Source organism: Cyprinus carpio, unplaced genomic scaffold (assembly GCF_018340385.1).
Source record: "Cyprinus carpio isolate SPL01 unplaced genomic scaffold, ASM1834038v1 S000006753, whole genome shotgun sequence".
NCBI classification, from domain to species: Eukaryota; Metazoa; Chordata; class Actinopteri; order Cypriniformes; family Cyprinidae; genus Cyprinus; species Cyprinus carpio.
In genome coordinates, this window is record NW_024879352.1 from 1 (window position 1) to 18,683 (window position 18,683).

The window sequence follows — 18,683 nt, forward strand, 5'->3', positions numbered from 1 at the left end:
ACATGGTTAGAACAATGGCTGTGCACATAAAGTATGTACATACTATGCACTAATTGAAATTTGCACCATGTTTGTTACGATTACCCTAGCGTACCCTTCTTAAACATTAGTATACTTAAGTCTTAAGTCCATATAACTCTGCACAGTCCTACAGCCTTTTCTTTTATATGTTTTTAATTGATTGGACTGACAAACACTTTAGCAGCACTCTAGCCGCCACATAGCTTTCAAACAAATCTCTCTTCAAATAAAAGACTGAGATCCTTCAAACTTTGAATTTCTCTTCAGTCTGCTGAGGTATTCAAACTACATAAGGCTTAAACAACCTTCACCTCAAATTAACTTTGAATATTAGCTTAGAATTTTATTTTATTATTTTATTTTTTATGATTTTGTACAATAGCTCATTTATCTTCAAATCTGACAGCTGATGGCTATATTAGGAGTTGAAAAGTGAATCTAAGAGGTTTCTGCTTAAATAGGCTAAAATTCTTGTGTCCTTTTTAAACTTCCTTTTTGTTTCTCGGTTTGTTTTAAGTGTTGTCGAGGAAGTGAAATCATGTAGGGAGAACAGTGAAAAGCAGAGTAAAGTTTAATGACTGTCTGTTAACCTCCCTGACGGTATATGTTCAGTATAGTATATCTCAGAAACAGTGTGATAGTGTTGAACCTTAGAGACAAACATTTTTACACACAGGGCAATAGTGTCATTACAAGACACAGCAAACACAATGCTTTCTTCTGAATTATATAGTATAATCTGTTAGTTTCCCATTATCTCTCATAGCCTGTTGACACTTAAGCTGTTACAGTCATACAATAGTTAGACTAAGAAAGAATAGGACACTTAAGTTAAGAGATAAAATTTTTTATACATTTCTTGCATAACTGGATATATATCACTGGCATTATCTTTAAATATGTGTATGTGTGTGTGCTTGTTGTGCTGTAGGAAAACCTTTTACAGTCAGTGCTTCCTGTGTACATCTCCATGAAGATGAAGTTGGCCATAATGGAGCGCTGCAAGTGTAAAGATAGAGAGGAACAGCAGCGTATGGTCTGTGATAACAACTTCCACAGTCTTTATGTGAAGAGACATGAGAACGTCAGGTAAGACCTCATGTGCAAACACACATATACCCCGTCATACATATCTGGAGATGTTTGTGTGTTGTTCTGTGTTTTCCATGCTCTAATTTAGGCCTTCCTCATTAATCAAGTCCTGATCGTAAATGAATGGTCAGTCTGTTAGTCCTGACTCTCAGAGTGCTCATCATGAGGCCTCTCATTTAATTAGTGTTATTTCCCATCAACCCCAAGAGTGGCAATGGGGGATGGGATGCATCTATTAATATTCTTTGTCCCATACTCACAATGCTCGGTTCTCAGGCAGCTGTTTATATTTAGACAGACCCATGGCTTGTTTGCCTCCCTTTACAGCTGCTCAGATAGATCACAGATTCACTCACCTGTATGTGTGAGCAAACAATAGAGAGCTGTTCACCTGCCGAAATTCATGGGATCTGCTCTCTTTGAGAACTCGTTCATTAGGAGTGTGATGACATGGATTGTGTGTATGTGTGTGTCTGGTTTTGTAGTCAGCATTGAGAACAGCTGGGTCTTAAAGGTTAACCTCCATGAGCCGTGTTTATGAAATTTTTATTCGTTCCTGGGCGTTCAGACAGCTGACACTGAGCTGCTTCTGTTCTCTTCATTAAGAACGACTCAGCAAAGTCATATCAACTCCCATGGGCGCCACTATGGTTTCTGGGCCCCCTGGACAGCATATTCACTCAGGCCCCCACGTTCCGGGGGGTTGGGGGGATGGGGGGTGATGGGTTCCCCTCGGTAGAAATCGCGATGGCCCCCTCCATCGTCGGGTCCTAACCTCCTCCACCCCCTTATGGCGCCCCTGTCAACTCCTAAATGTCTCCTCTTCCTATTTGACCTGACCTGAGATTCAAACTAGCAAGCATGCTTTTCCCCTTTGTTTCACTTCTAAAATTTCCTACAAAAACACATAACAATGTCTCTTTTTGTCTGCTTTCTGCTAGCATCCTATATGCTGACATTGTGGGTTTCACACGTTTGGCCAGTGACTGTTCTCCTAAGGAGCTTGTGATCATGCTGAATGAACTTTTTGGGAAATTTGACCAGATTGCAAAAGTAAGTATAATTATATATGAATGAATGAAGGTGGCATTTATTTGATTAGAAATACAGAAAGGACATACTTTAAAATATTATTTATTTCTGTGATGCAGAACTGAATTTTCATCAGTCATTACTCCAGTCTTTAGTGTCACATGATCCTTCAGAAATCATTTCAATATGCTGATGTATTATCAATGTTGGAAACAGGTAATATTTTTTGTAACCTGTAATGCTTTTTTCAGGATTTTATTTTATTTTTTAATTTTTTTAGTAAATGTTAGAAAGAACAGCATTTATTTAAAATAGAAATCGTTATACACTACCATTCAGAAGTTTGGGATTAGTACATTTTATTTTTCTTTTTTGAAAGAAATTAATACTTTTATTCAGCAAGGATGTGTTAAATTTATGAAAAGTGATCAAAATAAAGTGATCAAAAATATTGAGCAGCAAAACAATGTCAACACTGATAATAAATCAGCATATTAGAATTAGAATAGATTTCTGAAGGATCATGTGACACTGAAGACTGGAGTAATGGCTGATGAAGATTCAGCTTTGCATCACAGAATTAAGTTGCATTTAAAAGTGAAATTAAAATAGAAAATCATTATTTTAAATTGTAAAAAATATTTTACAATATTACTGTTTTTCTGTATTTTTGATCAAATAAACGCAGCCTTGATTAGCGGAAGAGACTTCTTTAAAAAACATCCCACTGATCCCAAACTTTTGAACGCCAGTGTAATTATGCAGTTATGCTCAACATTTATTTGATCAAAAATAAAATAAAAATAGTAGTATTGTGAAATAGCATTACAATTTAAAATAACTGTTTGCTGTTTTAATGTTTTAAAATGTAATTTATTCCTGTGATGGCAAAGCTGCATTACTTCAGTCTTCAGTGTCTTCGATGATGCTTCAGAAATCACTCTAATATGCTGAATCTGATTTGGTGCTCAAGAAACATTTCTGATTTTTACCAATGATGAAAAAAGTTGTGCTGCTTAATATGTTTGTGAAAACTGTTGTACATTATTTTCACGATTTCTCGATGAACAGATCATCTAAAATAACAGCATTTAATTGAAATCTTTTGGAACTTTAGAACTCTTTTCACACTAACTTTCTACACACTAATGTAATGCATCCTTGCTGAATGAAAGTATTTCTTTTTTAAAACCGACTCCAGACTTTGGAATGGCACCGTGTGTGATTAAATTATTATTATATAATATAATTCAATTTGTTATAATTCAATCTTATCTTCAGTCAGTTTGGTTCTTGAACAAAAATATCATTGATGATTTTGCAAATTAGATACTTGTGCTCTGAATTGTACATATAGTGTGTATTTGTGTGTGTTCCCCTGTAGGAGAATGAGTGTATGCGGATAAAAATTCTTGGTGACTGTTACTACTGTGTGTCTGGCCTTCCTGTTTCCCTGCCAAATCATGCCAAAAACTGTGTTAAGATGGGCCTGGACATGTGTGAAGCCATCAAGTAAGTCTATATATGTTTCTAAAACATGCAAATCATTATTAGCACAGCATTTCTCCTTATAGTGTTTTTTTTCTAGCACTGGCCAAGATACAGTATGAGGCAGATGACAGGCTGAATATTTTTCTAATCATCACTTGCAGGCAGGTGCGTGAGGCAACAGGTGTGGATATAAACATGCGAGTAGGTGTGCACTCTGGAAATGTCCTCTGTGGTGTGATTGGCCTACGCAAATGGCAGTTTGATGTGTGGTCACATGATGTCACCTTAGCCAATCATATGGAGTCAGGTGGATTACCAGGGTATGAACAATAAAACTGAACTGCTTAAGTTTCATACAGAATACTGTTTGCATGTTGAGATGCTACATTTATATTTTCTCCATTAGACGAGTTCACATCACAGAGGCGACTCTGAAGCACTTGAACAAAGCATATGAGGTAGAGGAGGGGAATGGTCACCTGAGAGACACCTACCTTAAAGAGCTTAACGTCAAGACGTACCTGGTTATAGACCCGCGGGTAGAAAATTTAAATCATACATTAGCAGTATATATATATATATATATGTCACTGTATGTGAATCTGATCATGTTGATGTTTTTTTTATATTTGTGTGTTTAGTCAAAAGACTCATCACTGATGGCTCCCAATGTCACCAAGCCTCGTGATGGTTTGAAGATGCGAGCATCTGTGCGTATGACACGCTTCCTGGAGTCGTGGGGGGCTGTCAAACCTTTTGCCCATCTGCAGAGCCGAGAGGAATTCAGCACAGATGCTATGGTCAATGGAAAGGGTCGCTGCAAGGTCAGAGACACACACATTAAAGGAATAAATGCTCAAAAATCAGAACTGACCTCATGACAGATAAATGACAGACAGCCCAAATAGTCAATAAAATTGCTGTGCTTAAAAGCCTCGTTATCAAATTATTCGAACTGTCTGACATACAAAGCTCCTTTTTTTGGCTAATAAGGCAAATTATAGTAAAAAAAGGGTTTCTGAAACCATACAGTAATTGCGAAAAATGTGGATCAGACTTTGTGGTAAACCGTGTGAACAACCAAACATCGAAATTTTGAATAATCATCCAAAACCAAAATGTATATAGGATTTTTTTTTTATTGTGACCATGTCTGTCAAGCTTCATTAAAGGACCAAAAGCATAAAAGAAGTCCATTTGTTTTGTTTGCGATATTCTAAGTCTCATGAAACCATAAAATAACTTATGTGTGATGGATTGAACAGTTCGAAATGCCTTATTTAGTCTATTTGTTATAGACATAATTATTTGGACTATCCATATGCCTTGTATGATCTCATCAATAAAATGATCTTTGTATGCAGAACGTTTTGATGATGAAAGCAACTCTATGCACGATGCTCATGTTTGTCTCTGTCTTTAGGACATCCCTCTTAGACCAGTACCGAACAAAATTCCTGAAAGGTGAGTTGTGTTTGTATCATCAATCTGTCTGTTTTGTGTGTGCCTCAATGAAAAAAAAAAAACAAGGTGTATGGCCTCTGGTTTTGTCTTGCTGACTAAAGCAGCGATGCTGAAGTTGTCTTTCTCACTGTTGCTCTCTGACAGCTTTGATGAGTCTCTTGAGGAGCCCTTCTCTTTACCTGCTCCTCCCTTGAGCACATATAAGTGAGTGGAGCCATACTGGCTCAGCCAGCTCTATGGGGCCTGTAGTTTCCACACTAACTATGCAAACGCTTAGTGAGACACTGCTAACTGGACATACGGTTAGCATGACCATAGCTGCACTCCTGCAGAACACCTGTGGTGTGTTTCCAGATTACAGTGTACGTTTGGCTTAGACAAGTGTATGTGTTTCTGCTTGCAAAGAAAGAGAGAGAGAGAGAGACAGAGAGAGAGGAAACTGCATTTTCCTTCCTGAGCCATGTTGAGGCACATTGCAAGGGGACTCTCGCAATCTCTCATAGGGGTTTAAACTAACACACGGCATCCTGCCTGCCACGATCCAAATACACACACATTCTCAATTCTCAACAAAACTAAATTTTCTCTCTTACGGTCTATTAAGATCCCTTAACTACACAAAGCATTAACTGCAAAATTAGTCAAGTCATTTATAACTATAAACTTCACACATATTCACCCAAGCTTCCCCTGTACTGGCTGCAGTCAAATATAACTCAGTAACAGCATGACAACAGCTATGTATGAACATCTTTCCTATCCCAGTGCTCATATATAGACGTGCATTGTGTGTGTGTGTTACTTTATGGGTACAAAGCGTGTTTCTGTGTCTATGATCTGTGTCTGCTGTCTCTGTAGGAATAAATCACAGAAGACGAAGTTTGACGAAGAACTTCATGACAAGATGACCACCACCATCAATGATTTGAGCTCCAGCAAGTTAGTCTTAACAAGCATGCTAAATCATTTTTGATGGAATTAAGTCAAGCTTGGTTTAAGTTGCACATTTAGTATGCATAAAACGTAAAACGAAGAGAGTTTTTGTGTGTGTCTATGTGTGTACAGGCAGTGGGTGAAGTCTGAAGAGACCTCTGGCCTCATGCTGTGGTTTACTAAAAGAGATCTGGAAAAGCAGGTAGGTATTTTACTAATGGCTTAACTTGACTGTCTCAGTTTTTTGACTGTGGCATTTTTGTTGTTTCATACACATGTTAAAATATAAATAAATAAATAGCATGTGTGTGTGTGATTCTCTCAGTACAGAACTATAGAGATGCCAAGTTTTAAATACTTCATTGGTTGTGCCACCTTCATCTTTTTATGCATCTTCATCATCCAGATGCTTGTTACCCAGCGGTAAGTGTCATGAATAAAAGCTGAACGACATAGGCAGACTTGATTTAATACTAAACGTGTCTTCATATGTTACAACCATTTGCCCAGAGAGTGTATGACTCTTTCTTTGTCTCTCTCTCTCTCTCTCACAGGCGTAAAGAGCTGGGGCTGGCGTTTGCCGTGTTGGCGTGTGTTCTACTTTTGACTCTGTGCATCTGTTTTGCAGGTCATATACAGGTTAGACCACCATTCCCTTCCTTTGCCTTAGCACAGACATTCAGTTGGTCTAATGGGTTCTGGGGTATTTTTGTGTGCCTAACACAAAAAAGGTCCACCCCCTGTGGCTTTATAGATGCTGGAGCATGTAGAGCCTCTGTGTTGCTGTGCACAGTGCTGTTAGTGGAGAATGTCATATGCTGTGTCCATTGTTGGCATTGACTTATACTGGAATGGGAAATAACTAAAAACAGACTGACATTTGTTACAGTGTCACAAATATAAATACATATACATACTGCGACATGCACACAGTGTTCCTACCAGTGTCCTATCTGCCCCATTCAAACACACTGTTGCTTTTTCCAACACATTCTGGCATTCCGTAACCTTGAGCTTTTGCTCGGGTCAAATCCAGCTCTCTCTTTTTTTAACAGCTGTTTTGTTTTTCTTTTTCTATTTTTCAGAGGATGTTTCCAGATAAGTTAAAATCATGTACGTGGCTCTCGGCTCTTTCAGAAGCAGTGGTTAAGAGACCTTTTCTGCGCCTCCCATTGGCAACCGTGGCCACCGCAGTCATAGTCATCATCGCCATGTTCAACTTTGTAATGCTTTTTTTAATGCTAAGACAATATTGTTGGTATATGTTGTAGGTTGACCTCTTAACATCTTTGCCCATCAAACTTTCTTTCACTCCACAGTATTTTAAAACCCCGGAGAATTTATGCGACATTCTGCTACAAAATAAAAGCGGCATTCCTGAAACTATTCTAAATGGCCTTCCATATTTGCCTGTGAGTAGCAAGCACATAAATTACACACACACGCTTAATTGGATAGCTACATGGAGACATACTTCTGTATATATCTAGCTAATATATATATATATCTATAAACTATAACTATAACTATAAATCCACATCATAACCCTAACAAATTATTTGCATTATTTATTACATTATTTACTGTATTTATTTCTCATCTGTGTAAATGAGGATGTGTCATATCCCTGATTTACACTGCATTCATTTTTTTGGGGAAAAAAAAAACTGTACAAAAATGACTCGTTTGGTTTCTGTGTGATTTTGTCTTTCCAGTATTCTGTATATAATTGTATATTGGCATTGATTGCCTGTGGCGTGTTCTTGAGGGTGAGTTTGGAGCTGAAGATGGCCTTCCTCTTCATCGTCTCTGCCATTTCCTACATCATCATCTGCTACTCTCAGGAAAATCTCTTCATCAGCTACAGCTACCTGCTGTACCCGAACAACAGCTGGTACACTCTCATAAACACACATGCAGTCGATTGTCATATCATTTGTATTATTGCATATTTAATTGTTGATGTTTATTGAGATTATCTTTGCCATCATTTAACACTTACTTAAAGTTAATCTATTAACGTTTGAATAACACTCTTAAAGGTAAACTTGAGAAGATTTCAAAATTTCCATTTTTCATATTGGACTTTTAAAACAGTTGATTTTAGTGTGTTATTTTACATTTATTTAGACTAAACAGAATTTGAGTACTGGCAATTTATTGGCCCTAACATGGAAATAATGATCAGTATTAGCCAGAATTGTAATATTGGTGCATCTGTAGTATAATCATGGCCAGCGTTTGTCTGTTGTAGTGTGAAAGACAGTTCGATGCTGTGGAAAGCAGGACTTATGAAGCACCCACAGGTCATGAGCTGCATCTACATCACACTGTTCCTCTTAACCATGCTGCTCATATCTCGCCAGGTACACACTTCAGACCACACACACATACAGTGCCGTACTGTCAGGACAGAGAATTACGCCCATCTTTGCTCTGTCCTCTCTCTCTTACTCCTAGAATGAGTACTGCTTTCGTCAGGACTTCCTGTTGAAGAACAAGAACCTGGCTGATAAGGAAGAAGTCGAGCTGTGCGAAAACCTGAACCGTCTCCTTCTGGAGAATGTTCTCCCTGCACACGTGGCCGCTCTCTTCGTGGGCGAGAACAAAAAGAATGAGGTGGGGCTGCTGTCCACTATCTCTTTACTAAACTGGAAATACAAGGTAGGAGCCGGCTTCAAATGGGTGGGATGAGCCTGTATATCACGTCTCATGTCACAACCTCATGCCTCCCATACAAGACCAGACATATACCAGTGATTCCCAACCAGGGGTACCTAAGCCGGTTCCAGACTTGGAAAGAAAACAGAAACAAATGTTAATTCTTTAAAATTAGTAACTTTGAATAATTTCATGGTTTTGCAGATCTTTTTATAATGTGCCTAACATTAATGTTTGTAAGAGTCTTACAGATTGGGCTGTGGCAGTGCATTAGATAAAAAAGGTTGGGAAACACTGCCATATACCACACAAAATAATATCATGCACTACCATTCCAATATCATACTGTAAGATCACAATGTACACAATACTGAGAATACCAGACCTCCCACACTGTATTTTATAGTAACCCTCTCAACCCTTTTCTACCACAGTCCATACTGAACCATACCATAATAAGGAAAGATTCAAAACTTTAGGTTAGAATAGAGGCCTGAAGTAATTATTGTGATTTGTGAGTTTTTATTTACAAAGATTTTTGCTCCTTCCTGATCTGCATTTTTCAAGAAATGTTAGTATAGTATTATGTAGAAGTGCTATGGTTTTGTCTTATTTCCTTTTTGTCACTCTCTAGAAATCATTTTATGTTAATTTAACACACTGCTGGTTCCATTTGGGGATCGGTAAGATTTTTTGTATTTGTATTTTTGTCAATAATCATTCTAATATGCAGATTTGGTGCCCAAAAACATTTACGATTATAATAAATTTTTTTCAACATTTTTTTTTTTCCAGGATTCGGAGATAAACAGAAAGTTAAAAAAATATATCTTATTATTTTTTGTAACAATGTAAGTCTTTACTGTCAGCTTTGATGAATTGAATGTCTTTCTATTGATTTCTTAAAAAAATATTACTGACCCTTTAAACAATAGCCCAGTATGCATAGAATTAGATTTTGATTTTGTTTTCTTACTGTCTAATATACAGATTTTATTTGTGAAACAACTCATCAGGTGTCTCGGTACATTCAGTCTTGTGCCTCTCTGATTTTTGAGTCCATTTAGTGACAGTTTTCATCTTGTTACACAAAACACATATGTCATGTATCAATCGTGCCACATACCTGTACACATATACTTGCATAGTCTGTGAATGTCCTGTCATAAACCATTTTTTGTTATTTCTGTTGGATCATGTGAATTATTGCGACACAGAAGCACTGAGCTCTTGCTGCATGTGTGTCTCTGATCCTCTTCTCCAGGACCTGTACTATAAGTCATATGACTGCGTATGTGTGATGTTTGCCTCGGTGCCAGACTTCAAAGAGTTCTACACTGAGTGTGACATAAATAAAGAAGGACTGGAGTGTTTGAGGCTCCTCAATGAGATCATCGCCGACTTTGATGAGGTCAGAGTGATGTCATGTCTCATGTCTCCAAGTCTATGCATTTGTGCTGCTTTTTCGCTGATCTGCTTATTCCACTGTCTTTATTCTCCTGTCATTCCCTGAATGAATGGATGAATAATTGTATATGAATAGACTCTAAGGGCGTCACCTCAGCTATCACTGGGGTAGTGTAATGAAATGAGGCAGCCGTTGTGTAAATGAACACTCATATCACTTCAACTGCTTCTTTGTGTGAGCTGATTTTGGATTGAGGAGTCAGCAGGGAAAGGGCCAGGACTTCATCCTTTGTTGTTGTGATCACCACAACAACAAACCCTGGGTTGACTGACTACGAAAATGTTCAGGCCAACAGTTCTGGCAGCAACCCAGAGGGATCTAAATACAGGCTTCACGTATTGCTAGTACTGAGATTCAGTGTGGTATGGCTGCTTTCCCACGTTTTCTTTTACTTCTTATTATTCTCTCATTCTATCTCTGTCATTTAATGAAAGAAGATAACACCATGGCATGGATTTCTACTGCTCTGAAACACTGATATTCACTTGGCCCTTCCCTCCTCTCCTTACCTGCAGTTGCTGTCTAAGCCCAAGTTCAGTGGTGTGGAGAAGATTAAAACCATCGGCAGCACGTACATGTCTGCTGCAGGACTGAGTGGACCTCCAGAACAGAGCAGCCAGGTACTGCACTACCACACACCACTATGTAAACATCCAGAGCAAAGGGAATTTAAACATAAATCTCCATAAATGCATTCTTAAAACGATTACACTGCATTCATTTTTCAACTGTCTTCACCTCTCAGGTATTTAATATTCAAGAAAAAGTGAAGCAGAATGCTCTCTCTTGCTAATTGTAGGTTTAGAAACCAGTTCATTTTGTGTTAAATTGTAAGCTTTTGCTGTCATACTTCTGACATTTGGTAGCTATTATCTCACATTTTTGCTGCTAAATGGAAAGCAGGCAGTTTGAGTATGCCGTCTGTCGCTTTACACCAATCAGTGACATTATTTGCATATCCTGAAGTTTAGCTCAAGGATTAGTAAAGCAGAAGTTTAACTTAATGAACAGCAAAAACTTTTGTGAATAAAATACATAAATCTGATCAATCCACACATTATATGTAATGTTTCAAAGGAAAATTCACATCTATTATTTAAATGCATGTTATTGATCTTATTGTAAATGTTCATTTATGCTCACATGAAGCATGCTGGAAATCTCCAATCATTTAGTCAGATTAACTTCTGCCCCTTTCTTACAGTTGACTGCAAGCGCACTTTCAGATCTGCCTCCATCCTCACCCCTGCCCTACATTTTTTTTTCTCCAGTAATCACAATATGAAAAAAAAGATCTACTTCTGTTACACTGAAACACACCTCTTTCTTTGAGTGTAGGCAGGGTGGTAGACATATCTGTAAATTACAGTTAAGTGGTTGATTAGAATGGTTACTTATTAAAAAAAGATACATTGTTAGTTCTATATTAATAAATGTATAGCATCAGGATTGCTGTTATGACTGGTGCATAGCAACAGGTCATTTGCAGCATATTTAAACCTCAAAATGTGTTCCATTAAGTAGCAAAAATCTTAAATGACTGTAAATTTCAAAAGCTTGATATTAACCAATCTACCACAATTTAATGCAAAATAGACTGATAAATTTCTTCTTATTTCACTCTAAGTCTACACCGCTGCATGTAATTTCAATGCTATGTCCTTGATTTAACAGAAATTATAGTGAATTTCTTTTCTTGAATGTGATTTACATAAGAGCATGTGAACATAGCAGTTAACATGCTGAAAGAATTTATGAATTTTAATAACACATTTGTGCTTTAAGATTTTAATTCACCTTGACTGTATTGTTATGAAAAATTAAAAGACTGACCAGCACTTGATGAATGAGGTGATGAAAATAGGAGACTGCACATTTAAGAACAAATTGAAAGAGATGTTCCTTTCTTCAATGCAGTTCATTCTATTCTCTGACCCTTGCATTTTTCAAAAGTGTCCTTCAAGCCACATAATTTACGTATCTCTGGTTGACTGAGCTTTGTTGTGTGTCCTCAGGACCGTGAGAGGCAGAATGCTCAGATAGGAAACATGGTGGAATTCGCCATCGCTCTGATCGGCAAGCTGGACGGCATCAACAGACACTCCTTCAACACGTTCAGGCTTCGTGTTGGTAAGTCTGATTACAGAAATCTTTTCTGCTCTGGAAATCTATGGCAGCCCATAGAACCGTTTGTGGGAAAGTTATGAAATTCACCACACAGATAGAAGACAGTCTCAGTGTTAACTACAGCAAATTTCGAAAGAGTATGCAAAGAGTTGAATGCATACTTAAACAAAAACTTATTTTCATTGAGTTACTTTAAACTTAAGATTTTTCGCAGTTTAGAATTTTTAGAAAAATCTAGTTTTCAGTCTCGTTCTAGACAGTGTGATCATCTTCAGATAATGCTGGCAAAAAGTTATCAAAATACTTCCGACAGACCAAACTGTTCTCGTAAAGTGCGTTAACAAATTTGACGAAATTCATGCAAAAATGGACGACTATAGCTTTGCAATGCTTTAGCGCAGTGGTTCCCAACCTTTTTCAACTTGCTGCCCACACAACCAAACACATATGTTTGCGCGGCCCACTGCAAAAAATTAACTGACCCCGCTATTGTTGGGTTAATAACTTAGTACTCAGAAGCTAGACTGTTAACTGTATTTATTGAATGAACTAGGGCTGTGCGATATGGACAAAAAAAAAAAAAACTATCGCGATTTCTTTGATCAATTTTGTGATTTCGATTTTAATCACAATTTTGACACACACAGATATGCTTTACAGTCATAAATGCATTCAGGATGAATTTGAAACATATTTCCAAAAGAAAACCAATTAGAGCTTTATCAAAAAGTTGTAACGTCTCTAGAACAGACATAGCTGTCAAAATAATCACTATAGTAAAGGTGTAACACAATTTCTAGACTTATGGCAAAAAAATATATATATAAATAAATAAATCCTATGTCCAGGGACTTTTTTTCTTCTTTGCCATACATTGTTCATAGAGCTCATTAATTGTAGCGGTGCCTCAGGTGTTGAAATAGATTTGTTATACATTATACAGGTTCACACGTAGGCCTACTCCGTCTGCAGTGCGTATACAGTATGTGTATGCGGTGCAGAAGCAGCAGCGAGAGCGCATTAATGTAACGCGAAAGCACATTAAAATAATGCATGAATCTGTCCGCACGCACGCAGATTTCCTTTGCTCTGTCACAAAACCAGACGCGCTTGCTCAGATACACGCTGCTCTCGCTCGGAGAGAATGTGCGCACTTAAAACGTGTCTTCTCTCGCTCAAACTGCGTCCTGTGCAGTCACAACTCTCTCTGTGCTCATGTGCTAAATATTCATTCTTTTCGCACGTTTTTATTTCTAGCTTTTTACCGCGTGCAGTGTGAACCCTCTGATCCGTTAACATGGGCTCAGAAAAAAGGCGCATCACAGACAGTGTGTGAACCTGGAGTTACGTAGGCATATTCCCGGTCTGTTCTGTTCTCGCGCTAGGCGCGTTGCATTCTGATTGGATCGGATGGCATACTGCGGAAGGTCAGGGCCGCGGAAAATCGTGCTGTAAAGCGATTTAGAAATCACGCATGCTCAAATCGTGATTTTATGACAATTTCTATCGCACAGCCCTAGAATGAACTGGCAATGAACAGAAAATAACTCGGGCTTATTTAATTATATATATGAAATGATGTTATAATGTTATGACTTAGACATTTTTACATATATTAACAATATTATTTTTTATTTTAATAGTAATTGGCGGCCCACCTTCAATACCATCACGACCCACTAGGGGGCCGCGGCCCACAGGTTGAAAACCACTGCTTTAGCGGATTCTGACCAAACTTAGTATGTTATACTTAGTATGACCTGAGGGCACATGCATAGTTTTGGCACAGCGCCACCACCTGTTACAGTTTGACCAAAAATCACAAGATTGATTTAGTTAGATTCAGAGTGGCATACCCAATCAAACAATATTCCTATGTCAGCCATTTTGAGCATGGACCATTTAGAATTTTGTAGTAAAATGCTGTAGGCTATTTGACAAAAACATTAACGTAATGTTATGAATATTATCTTATAGAACTGCGTACGGTAAATTTCTGAAATTTGGCACACAGAAGGAGGACAGTCTCATCAACCACAGCAAATTTAGAGACTCTAACTTAAACTCTTTAGCACCATCAACAGGCCACATTTGCACTAATTTTTCTGCAAATTAATTTTGAACCACAAGGTCAAAAAACAAAGTTTCTTGGCTCAAATGAATACCAATATTTACATTTCTATGGGTCAAACTTTTTCACAATTTTGAATTTCCCAAAAAGTTTTTCAAACTCATCCTAGATGGTTTGTCCAATTTTCACCAAATTCAGATCATCTTCAGAGCATTCTGGCAAAAAGTTATCAAAAGCTTTTTGATATACCACACTGTTTTCATAAAACATATTAACAAACTTGATAAAAGTTTGTGCAAAACAGGACATGAGACTATAGCTTTGCAACGCCTCAGCAGATTCTGACCAAACTTGGTATGTGTTATAACAAGCAGGACCTGAGGGCACACGAGTAGTTTTGGCACAGTGCTACCTACTGGTCAAAGAATATAAAAAAAAAAAATGACCGTTTTGCTTATAACTTTTGACTGGTTTGGCCAAAAATCTTATGACTGGTTTTGATTTACCATACTGCATAGTTCAGCTTCAACCCTGATCAAACACACCTGAACCAGCTAATTAAGGTGTTCAGGGCTACTTAAATACAGACAGTTGTGTTGAAGCAGGGTTGGACCTTTGGTCTGCAGTAAGGTAGCTCTCCAGGAGCAGTGTCAGAGAACCCTGGTCTTTACTGATTAATAAAAGATTGTTCCTGAACTTTTCATTTTACCGCTGTTGTGTGCTTGGCACTTTGATTGCTGCTTGCAGCTGTAATTAATACTTGCATTTACTCAGACTCAAAATGAAAAACACTTTACCTCCAGGTATTGCATAGTTATTTCTTTTTTACTTCTGCATTAAGGGTTAAAAATGAAACCAATATGTACAGGATGTAGCTAAAAATCTCACTGAAAACAGAGGCAGCTCATAAGAGAGATCTTGGGCATCTTGAGCAGCTCAGGGTAACAGATGCACTCGGAACTGCCATGAAATTCTTCATAAACGCTCCATTTAAGAGTCTGAGTGCATATCGCCCATCTGTGGCAGAGATCTGATAAAAATTATAATAACAGACACAAATCCCATCTAAAAGACTTTATTAGAAAAAGCACATTCCAGCAGTCACTTGCGGATCAAATTCTCATCTACTGGTACTACAGTCTCATCTACTGGTACTAGATCTACTGGTAATACTTTATTTGAGGGTCACTTAACTAGTTGCTTATTAGCATGAATATTACTAGAATATTAGCCATTTATTAGTACTAATTAAGGGCATATTAATGCCTTATTCTACATCCCTAATCCTACCCAATACCTAAACTTAACAACTACCTTACTAACTATTAATAAGCAGCAAATTAGGAAATTATTGAGGGAAAAGTCATAGTAAATAGTGAATAAGTGTTCCCTATTCTAAAGTGTTACCGATCTACTTAATGCTTCAAGTTAGTGGATGCCAATTATTTCTGTGAGCCAAAATTATGGTTAAAGAGTGATGTCACTGAGACTGAAAACAGAACCGTCTAGGGCTAACTGAAATAAAGCCCAAATGGTTTAGTGAGATTTATTAAGTTAATTGAAATAAATAAAAAGACTGCAGAAAATGCTGCTCCTCATGAACTCATCTCTGCATGTGGCCAGAGTTTGGGTCATTCGTGAAGTACTTTGCATGAGTAATGTTTTTTCAACATCATATAAATGCCATGTTTGCAGAGTTTGTTCATTGATCTGTGCATGTTTGTTTGTGCAGGTATAAACCATGGCCCAGTGATTGCTGGGGTGATTGGAGCCAGGAAACCACAGTATGATATCTGGGGAAACACTGTGAATGTGGCCAGCCGGATGGAAAGCACTGGAGAGCTGGGTAAAATACAGGTATGCACTGAATCACTCTTACAGTACTCACCTCTCTAGATCCACTATGATCATTATTCTCTTCTCATTTTTAGATTTTCAAAATAGCTAAGTTATAAAAAAAAAAGAAAAAAAGGTGATCATGTTTGTGTTGCAGGTGACAGAGGAGACGTCTGATGTCCTGCAGAAGCTGGGCTATTCATGTGAGTGTCGTGGCCTGATCAATGTGAAGGGCAAAGGAGAGCTCAAAACCTTCTTTGTGTGCACAGATTCCAGCAAACAGCAGGGCATCGGTCTGAGCTGAGACTGAAGCCTCTGCGCTGACAGCTTCATACACACACACACACACGCGCACACACACACAGACTCCGGAACCTATATGTGATCTCTTTGTTTTCATTTAAGAATGTTTTATTGCTACTGGATTGGTTTCTTTAGAGCAAGTCTAAAGAACTGCACATTCTTTCGAACTCTAACATGTTGGAGTTTGTTTTGGCAGCATTTGGAGAACTGAAACTCTCAGACATACAGCAGCATATACATACACGCATCTCACACGAACACAAGCTGAACTTTGCGATCCTCTTATGGGAAACTGAGCTCGGTGAAGGAAAATACTGCTTCTCGGTATTGCTGTCAGACTTTCTGGGTACCGCTGTCACAGTGGCCTTGATCCTGCTGGATTTAGACTGATTTGAGACGACTGAGCTGGTTGGTCGGTTTTAGCTTGCAGGCAGAGGGAACACGTGACCCACACAAACCCATCATCGCAGATGAGCAGACGTTAAAATATCTAGGATTTCTTCAGTTATTTAAAATAATATGTATCTTATTATAAACCTTTCTGTCAACTTTTGGACCAACAAAATGGTGGATGATTTTATTTTATTTTTTGGTTTGTTTTCTTTAAAAACAACTGCCAAGTGTTTTGAATGCCAAATATTGACAAGCGGTGTTGATTTGCTGTTGCCTTTGAGTTGAGATTGTGAATATTGGAGATGAGCCTTCCTTAGCTTTGTAACGTGCTACAAATGAAAACTATTAGCAAATGTTTACATATACTGGGGAAAAAGTATCAGTGACTGAAATTCAATTAACTAAGTGAAAGTGTGCTTTCATCGCTTTCCCATCACCTTTCTTAGTCTTAGATCTTGACCAAATGGCTCTGTGGCTTCACTCATCTGAAGTTGTAAATTGGCTACTGGATGTATTCATGCATCTTAGCTTACATTGCAGTAAATGGATTTGCTCCGACGGTCTCTGCTTCTGTTCTGTGCGAACGCTTGGTGAAAGTGGGAAGTGTGTGATGAAGCCATAGGCATAAATGTTCAATTGAGATTGAAAATCTTATGGGCCTCTCTGGGTTTTCAGCCCTCTGAGTGTGATTTTGAATTTACATGGTTTGAGATTCTGCACTGCCTTTCTGTACCGCAGTGTTTGTGAGGAACGCCTGCCATCTCCTCTGTTTTGTATGCATTGTTACAGAATAAACCATTTTACACTTTATATGTTTATAGCAAGTTCATTTATCACAGATTTATGATTTGTTGCCTTACCACAGTAGAAAATCTCCAGAGATCATTGTGAAACATGAATCACCATGATTTCCCAGTGCTGCAAGGATAAGAACTTACTGAAGATCTCAGACTTGGAATATTACTTTTCATTTAAAATGTATTTGCAAATGTTTCTCATTGATGTTATATAAATCTGACATTGCCAAACATGAAAGCGATTAGAATTACCCATGATTCCTTGTAATCAACAACAAAAAACCTTTAGTTTGGCTTTAAATCAAAGCATAAGGGCCGACACGCAACAACATTCAGAGGTCTTGGTTTCATTTCCTTTAAGGTTTATATATAATTCTCCCAAAGCATGATAGGATTTGTGAAACTAGAAGAGAGAACAGGCCGCTGTCAACTGCTCTCATGTTAAATCTAGAATTTTCAAACCATTCCGTATTTTATTCTAATTTTTACAAATGCTACCCGTGATACTATGGTTCATTTACAAATCCTCATCTCTTTACAACCCCATAAGACCGACATTAGTCATCAAAAAACAAAGTATAATTATTGAGAAACACACATACATACAGCACATCGAATATGGTTAATGGAAACTCTAAATGTGTTGATGCACAAGAACAAATGAGGTTTGTGCTCACAAGCACATGAGCTTCCATTTGCTATATTTGAAAAGCTTTATGTATGTGCTTCTTAAAATCCTTTACTAAATGTGCTCTTGTGAAGACGAGTGAATTCAGTTCATGCGAATTAACTCTCGCAGCATCTTTTCTTTCTTTTTTTTTCTTTTTTTTTTTTGAAGTGGTTAAGTTTTGGTTGTGTGGACTTTCAGTGGAAAGACAAAAAATTATGAGAAAATATCTTTGTTTGTGTGCCAAATTATGTCAATTTTCATTTTTGAGTGAACTATCCCTTTAAAATGAACTGTTTATTGCTATATTACTCGCTTTTTAAACTT

The 18,683-nt window shown here is 37.7% G+C and overlaps 1 protein-coding gene across 3 annotated transcripts; it reads left to right on the plus strand.

Moving 5' to 3' along the window:
* The first annotated feature begins 935 nt into the window (after nt 1-935).
* On the plus strand, nt 936-17,702 carry LOC109091999 (adenylate cyclase type 2-like). 3 transcript variants are annotated; one of them, XM_042755888.1, is made up of 22 exons: nt 936-1,110; nt 2,055-2,166; nt 3,530-3,657; nt 3,798-3,956; nt 4,043-4,175; nt 4,278-4,460; nt 5,060-5,100; nt 5,245-5,304; nt 5,959-6,039; nt 6,166-6,235; nt 6,359-6,456; nt 6,588-6,672; nt 7,119-7,256; nt 7,353-7,445; nt 7,749-7,927; nt 8,288-8,399; nt 8,494-8,697; nt 9,959-10,105; nt 10,678-10,782; nt 12,178-12,292; nt 16,093-16,217; nt 16,354-17,702. In XM_042755888.1, the coding sequence occupies exons 1-22, from the start codon at nt 992-994 to the stop codon at nt 16,498-16,500; spliced, it is 2,634 nt and encodes an 877-aa protein (XP_042611822.1). In that variant the 5' UTR covers nt 936-991; the 3' UTR covers nt 16,501-17,702. The 3 variants fall into 3 exon arrangements, with proteins under 3 accessions (XP_042611822.1, XP_042611823.1, XP_042611824.1); XM_042755889.1 differs by having other exon boundaries at nt 8,494-8,652; XM_042755890.1 differs by lacking the exon at nt 5,245-5,304.
* The last annotated feature ends 981 nt before the right edge of the window (nt 17,703-18,683 follow it).